Genomic DNA, 7,500 nt, shown 5'->3' with positions numbered 1-7,500 from the left:
GAGGCTATCAGGGAAATGAACAGACGCAGACTAGCCGATATATAGATCTAAATGTTTACCAATCAGATAACATCGATAAAAGCACAATTAAAATAGTGCTGCCGAACGTACATTTCCACTCGATGACTAAAATATTTCGACAGATGTGAAAACTAAGTTGCGATTTTTTAATCTTTCGTTTATTCAGAAGAGCTCATCTTTTCTATTGCTAGAAAAAAAACAGGAAGGGTAGTAGCCAAAACGCGGGGCCGGGGTCGGGGTCGGAGTGTCTTTTTTTCCGTTTGTTTTAATTTTTGTCGTTATTCTCCTGTACTGTTATTTTCGAATGTTCGGCATCTTTCCTTCATTTATGCTGGAAATAAGTAAAAAAAAAAAGGACCTTTTTTGTTTGTTTTCGAAATTAAGAGAATTTCGGACTGAACTTGAAGTTTTTGCGGGGAATATACGCTAACTCCTGAGACATTGAAAGCCTCGCTGAGCTCCACACTTTAAAACCACATTTTAATGTTTACTTCGTAAATAACCTTCTCCGCAATACAGTTAAGCATAGCCACAGTTTCACGATGGTCTTCTCGTTTGCTTGTTTCCACAAAATTGTTCTCAATGTTGTTGTGTTTTTATCGTAAAATTGGACTCGATCACTTGACGTCCGAATAGAATATGCTGACCAGTTGCCGTGCGACTCTCACTTTACTACAAACCGTTTGTAGTAAAGTCAGACGACAACATTGACAACAACACGAACAAACAAGCAAATGAGAACTTCGTGTGACTACGTGACGATCATCGTACGTGGAACTGTGATTCTGTTTTAAAGGAAGTAAACAGTACAATGCGATTTTAAAGTGTGGAGCTCAGCGAGTCTTCGTTGTCTCTGGCAGTTGACGTATATTCTATAAACTTCAATTTCAGCAATTTTGGAAATCTCTTAATTTCGAATAACAAACTCCGATTTTCGGAAAGACAAAGCCAGATGCTCGCAAAAACCAACTTCGATTTAAAAAACCAAAACAACAAAGTCCGATTTTTAAAAAAAGCTAAGATGTCCTTCAAGAACTTTCATAGCTTCCGTATGTTCCTAAATTTTTTGACTAAATTCCACTGTAAATGAAGGACAGATGCCGATCATTCGAAAATAACAGTACAGGACAAACCAAACCACAAAAAAACTGAAACAACAAAATTGGGGGAAAAAAATACACCCCGGCCCCGAGTTTTGGCTACGCTAGGCAAAATGTTTGTGCAAAGCGCCGTGCTAATTTCAACACAATAAAGCTGATCGATCGCAATGATAAAGATAAAAGTAGTTTTCTACTGTTTTTCTTTCTATTGCGAGGAAATTACTGTTGAATGTTTTTCAGTGCAGTCAGAGAAGTTGACCAGGGCTTTAAGGGTAAAAATGTTATGGTCGATTGGTGAATTTTATTCTTATTTATTCGACCTGCAGAATGTGTGTGGAATGTCAGCTTGCGTGACGGCCTCCGTAGACGGGAAATGAGTGATTTTGATTTAAGACATTTAAGAATTTAAATATGTCTGTAAATTTGACAATAAACGTATTCAAACAGTTTTAATTCTCTTTTCGTTAGCAAAATTGAGAAAGGGAAAGGGCGACAAGTGGGCTGTAAATAAACGTCCATTGTTATGATTCACGAAAACCGTACATTAGTGTCTTAATTCATGCACGCGCTGCAGGCCTACAAATCTTACGCTCACTGACTCATTCATTCAAACAGTATATAGGCAATATAGGTATTGCACTTACAGTGCACTACCCATAACGATGAGCTACTGTAGCTGATACAACATCTTGCGCAGGAACCCCCATTTATGCATTTTTCTTCTAACGCTAAGTTTAACCCAAGAGATATCCCTTAGAAAGCTTTGCCTGTTTGTCCCCTCCATAGCACCCGTACAAAGCCTAGCACTCTCGATTTGTAAGCCTTAATTCCACCAAATCACTGTCAGTTTGCCAGCAAACACTTCTAGTGTGTACATGCAGGCAGACTGTCACCTCTGTTTTACCTACAGAAACAAACCTAAGACAATCCTGATTTCTTTATTGTTGCCGTACACCAAACAATGGGCTGCAGTCACAATCCACTCAGGATAAATCAGGGAACCTCCGCACTTGTGGTACCAGGTTCCCTTGTCATTATACTGAATCTCCGCTAACCAGGGCCACGAGTGAGGAACAGCTTCTTTACCACCGATAACGCGGCGAAAACGAGATTTATGACCACATTCTGAGGAGAAAAGATCATTTCTTTATTTCTGTGATTATGAAACTAACTAAGCTTCTCCGCGGTAGATGCTCCAAAAAGGAATTAACCTCTCTCAAACTCTGGTTTTTTCAATTAATGAAATGTGTGGCACATCACATATTTAAAACATTTGCATGGGAATTATTCACTTTTCTAAATACAGAGTAATAGCTTTGCAAATGGATAACAACAACTGACATGAAGCAAAACTGTTCATTCTACGTTTCGGATATAACATAATCTCTCAAATAAGGGGCTAAAAAGTTCACTCAATGCAAAGATTTTAACCCTCCCATTTTGGCCAGAAACCTCCCGTTATCGGCGAATGTAGGTTACGGCGTCTAGTCTAAATATAATTAGTATTTAATTCGACGCGACGATTATGCGACGTATAAACTAGGGCTTAGAGGCACATATCTTAACCTTTGTCCCGGGGGAAAATGCCCCCAGTCCTTCCCCCCCCCCCCCTTCCCTCCTAGAGCCGGGCTTAGTTAGTTTTTCCCGGGGAAAAATGCCCCCAGACAATTCTCAAAATAGCCTTGCTGTAACCTGCGATCAGGCGTTCTTCGCGCCCTCTCCAAGGAAAAGTAGGCCTGATCGCTGGTTAGTCCTCCTGAGTCGCACTTATGACTTCCAATATTGCTCTACCACTGTGCAATAGAGAGAGAACTCGTAAAGGCCATTACGTCACTAGTTTCTGCTGACAACGGTCACCACCAAAACATGGCCAGTCAAGCTCAACTCAACTCAATTTTATTCACTTCTAAGTTCTCAGTTATATTGTTGTCACCTGTGATTGGCATGAGCTAATAGACTTCGTTTCTTCACATAATTAGCATATAATTGTAACCGTAATTTTAAGACATTTCAAATAACGCAATAAATAGCAACTTTTGAACCGCAAAAGGTTCATCATCTTGTCTATTGCTAGTAGCAGCTGCGGTCGCAAAGTTAAAACATTCCAAAGACAATGCACAAATGTTCACTGTAGAAAGAACCTCTAAACAACCTTCAATTGAATGCGGTCGCTTTAAAATTGACCTTCACATCTGGTTTATGGAAGCGATTTTATCATGTAACAGAAACGTTCACAAAACAAGTTTGATTTCAATGCATGTCATCAGAAGGTTAAGGCATATAATAAACATTGTAAGTAAAAAAAATATGCATACCTTCACCAAGACAGTATAAGGCATTTGAAAATAACAACAATGTAATTAAGTGGCCATAGCTGTGGGATACTTCCATATCAAGAGAAATAAGAAATGACAAAAACCAGTGATAGCGATTATGGTACAGTGCAAAATGGCAGTGAGGGCTTGGTGGTTTTTTTCTTATTCACTGAAGTGCTTTCATTTCATGAGGTCAGCAAAGTTCACTTAGTGTCAACATACCAAAGCAACTTGAAATTGTCTTATGTTTTTGAGAAAACAGATAGACGCCTCCAGATTGGTTCCATCGTGTTCCGTATATTTTGTAAAGTAAACGCTTAGTGTTTGTTTAAGCAAATGGAAGATGTAAACTGAGAAAGGTATTGTGCAACGTAAACTCTGATAATGGCGTTACCGATAAAGTTGTGCCATGATAGTGACAAAACATTTGCGAACAAACTTCCGTTTGCAAGTAAAAACTAGGGTTGGTCGGGTATATACATAAGTGAAAAGTTTGCATAACATTTGACTGAAGAAAGTTCAAAGAAACTGAAACCTGTCAAATTTTCCTCTCCGTAGAACGTGGGATCGAGGAATAAGGAACAAGGAATGTGTTCTATCTCTAAAACAGAGGTTGTCTGAAACAGGGAATTTCTTAAATGGTAATTCCTGAAAAAAGGAGTCCACAACACAGGATAATGGAAGCAAGAGGGAAATTAGTGACACCTCTGAAGAAGTGTGACAAATTTCACATGGCTTGAGTTTTATTAATATTAGCAGGGACTTTAGAGGGGCTAGGTCACGCTATTGTAGGTAATTTTGTTTAATTTTGTTAATTGTGAGCTCTAAACGTCAAATTGGTAGAGCAAGAGTCTTTCATTTGCAAAATCACGGCCACATAACAACTGAGAAAGATTTTCCAGCTGCGTGAATGTCATTTTGATACAGACGGACATAAATTTGAAAAAAGGTGGGCCGACGTTTTTCAAAGTTACCCAAATTCAATCCATTTCAATCCTCTCCGGTTTTGTCCATCCATGTCCCTTCTTGGCCTCCATGTGTTTTGTTAGAGATCTTCTATAGTTTTGCACAGTTATTTTGATATTTTAGTTAATTCTATAACCATTCGATCAGTGCTGAAATTGGCTAAAATTGCGTGACTGACAATATTGTATTTGCTTCAAGGAAATTGGAAAATCTGTAGAGGTGTAGATCAGAAGTCAAGTCTCTTTAGAAAAGAAGTAAACTTGTTACTAAGATAAACGGAATGTCTCTTCGCATGCTTTGTATTTAAAAAGGTGAGCAGTTAGTCTGAACACGATGATAATCAAGGAATATGTGTTGGAGAGTTTTTAGAAGGCCAAATAATTATAAATACTATGTGGTGTGTAAAGGAACATCTTCAATATGCTGTGTACCGCATTTCCATGTAAACTAGTTGACACTGTGTACTTTGATTAACGTAGCGTACACATAACATCGGGGGCTTTAATTATTATCGAGACGAGAATCGAGCCAAATAAGGGCGATCTTCCTTGCACTGGTACTGATGTTGGCATTTGAAGGCGTGACAACGGTTAGCGAAGGGAATAAAGCTGGAGAGGTGGGGTCGCTGACTTCTTGTGAGGTTCGGTTAATAATATATCGAGTGGTGCTGATGTGGAGCTGGTACCAACTCAAGAAGAATTTACAGGATGATTAAATTAAAACGGACTTAAGGACTGATCAAAAAGTATAGGGGGGGGGGGGGGTGGGCCGGAGCATTTGGAAATGTGGTTGATAAAAAACACATGGCCCACCCCCTCCCTTCGGCACAAAAATGACTGACCCACCCCTAAAGCAAGGTTGGAAATTACATGACACACCCCCTAATATTAAAACAGTCATTATTGGTTTCCTCTTAAAAACCCAATAAAACCTGTTCTGTGCATGACAAAACCATAAATGTCTAGCCTCTTGCCTCGCTTGATAAGGAAATTAATACATTAAATACTGTGTTTGGTAAGCGCACTTAATGGGACATTACCACTGTCACTGTCATCGCAATTGTTGGATGCTAGTTTTGCAAGAGGTATATTGTCATCTTCATCATCCTCGGAGGAATCACTCCCAAATTCCTGCACAACATAGTCCTCACTACTCTCTTCACTTGCTTCTGAGCTGCTGTTTGCTTCAGAGCCACTTCCATCTTTTCTAGTGGAGACACTTTGTATGGCTGCTGACAACTGAATGTGATAGACGAGGATCTCAGCAAAAGCGAGGACGACAGTAGAGGAAGAACAGATGAAGAAAGCAGTGACAACGAGAGCGGTGATCAAGAGGGCAGTGGTGAAGGGAGAAGTGACGAGAGCAGTGACGAAGATTTTGAAGAGCAAGAGATGATGACGGTTGAACAGGCCGAGCTTATGGAATATGTTAACGGTGATTTATAAAATAAGCAGAAATATCAAGACAATCCTAACAAACGTATTCAAAATACCAGAAACTTTTACATGGCAGTGTTACATGTATCTATTCAGACTGTTTTGTTAGTTCGTTTGTTTTTTCCATTTTACAAACCGTCATAATATTGATACCTATTGTTATGAAAAAAAATAGAACCTCGTGTTTGACCGTGTTTCTTTGTTTGCTTTGTTTCAAGAATATATGTAACAAGTTACAACATAGGAGACCACACTAAGGCATCAGAATTTTAAACAGCAATGAAATGTACAAACAAAAATCGTACATTTTATTAAAATTGCATTTTAAAAAGGACAAAACAGATTTGAGAGTATTTTTAGCAGTAATTTCAGCTGGCTGTGTTTTATATATCAATATATGGTGGTCAACTGTCCCGTTAGTATGAAGACTTAAATGTGTGCCCGTCTATAAAATAGGGTGACCCACCCCTAAGGGTAGCTGAAAATTGCACGACCTACCCCTTGCACAAGGCTCAAAACCTAATGACCCACCCCCTCTCTGCTCCGGCCCACCCCCCCCCCCCCTATACTTTTTGCCCAGTCCCTAATGTATGCAAATTGCAATTGAGAAGTGATTGTCAACGATTCACCGTGGGATTCACCAGATACTTAAGCTCGATATGTAAGGAGGAAAGAGTTTCCGGGCATAAGAACCATCCTATCCCGAGGTTGTAATCTAAACTAGCTTGTAAATGTAAAATCAAAAAAATCCCGTAACATTTTCTGCTATTGCGGCACGGTTCACCATGGTGAATCGTTTGTTTAAAGAAATGAACTGTTTATCTTTCAGCTCACCGACGGTTCACCATGGTGAACCGTTCAGATTCACGATTCGAAACCATGTCATCACAGACCAGTGATTGCAAAAGTCTAATTACGTTGTCATATTTTCAAGCCTATACATTTCTTCCTTATAACAAGCATTAGAGAGGCAGAATTTGGAAAGCATTCATTGATATATTTCACCATTGTGCATACATAAATTAACCTAATTCATGTGGGTAAACAGTGGTATGGTCAAAAGTCGGGTATGACAAACAATGGACTCGTTTTGCACTTTAACAGGGAAATTACAGACTTGTCGTTTTTCATTAAGTAATAACAGGTGTCGTTTTCATTAGCTTTATATTTTCAGGGTTTCAGCCTGAGTTTTTCAAAAGCAGAGCACCAACCATTGCCGATGAACTGTTCTTTTGCTACAACTCATTTAGTCAGTCCTATCGCAGAAAGAAACGTCTTCAGGGGCCGTAATATATTTGCAGAGCTATTCTGACTTCTTGGTATATAAAATATGTCAATCAACGCTGACCGTTGCACTTGATAATCATGTCAGTCCGTCTGGGAATAGAGCCTATTAAAGTGTTCAGAGGACAAAATGTACTTATCACACGAGTTTGGAACTGTTGGAATATTGCACGGCGTATACTGCATAGCGCGGCTTCATACCAAAGCACACCAATACTCAGACAATATTGTAGCCTAGCAAAAATATTAAGATGCTGGTTAACTTTTGACAAGGAGTTGAGATTTCGGCTGATTCTACAGGGGCATAAACTTAACGTAAGAACCGTGCGTGTCTGGTCTTCTCGAGACAGAGGTGAGAGATGATTTCGTGCAGACTGG

The 7,500-nt window shown here is 39.3% G+C and overlaps 2 protein-coding genes and 1 long non-coding RNA gene across 3 annotated transcripts in view; 2 read left to right on the top strand and 1 right to left on the bottom strand.

The window, feature by feature from the left end:
• Positions 1–2,031, top strand: part of LOC138051027 (uncharacterized) — a 17,542-nt gene extending 15,511 nt beyond the window's left edge. Inside the window, exon 5 of the mRNA XM_068897214.1 lies at positions 1,448–2,031. Coding sequence (XP_068753315.1) covers positions 1,448–1,498 — 51 coding nt within the window. The 3' untranslated portion in view covers positions 1,499–2,031. The remainder of the gene's footprint in view (positions 1–1,447) is intronic.
• LOC138052032 (elastase-1-like) overlaps positions 1–3,594 on the bottom strand; it is a 36,653-nt gene extending 33,059 nt beyond the window's left edge. Inside the window, exons 1-2 of the mRNA XM_068898384.1 lie at positions 3,437–3,594; positions 2,040–2,246 (exon numbers count right to left, since the gene is read on the bottom strand). Of these exons, the coding sequence (XP_068754485.1) occupies positions 2,040–2,246; positions 3,437–3,512 (283 nt within the window). The 5' untranslated portion in view covers positions 3,513–3,594. The remainder of the gene's footprint in view (positions 1–2,039; positions 2,247–3,436) is intronic.
• Positions 3,595–4,270: 676 nt separating this feature from the next.
• Positions 4,271–6,104, top strand: LOC138050476 (uncharacterized). Its single transcript, XR_011132627.1, has 3 exons — positions 4,271–4,385; positions 4,601–4,713; positions 5,613–6,104. It is a non-coding gene; the product is annotated as an uncharacterized lncRNA (long non-coding RNA).
• The last annotated feature ends 1,396 nt before the right edge of the window (positions 6,105–7,500 follow it).

The sequence above is a fragment of the Montipora capricornis genome, chromosome 6 (assembly GCF_036669925.1).
Source record: "Montipora capricornis isolate CH-2021 chromosome 6, ASM3666992v2, whole genome shotgun sequence".
NCBI lineage: Eukaryota > Metazoa > Cnidaria > Anthozoa > Scleractinia > Acroporidae > Montipora > Montipora capricornis.
The sequence above is the reverse complement of the archived record's forward strand: the minus strand, read 5'-3'. Positions and strand labels throughout refer to the sequence as shown.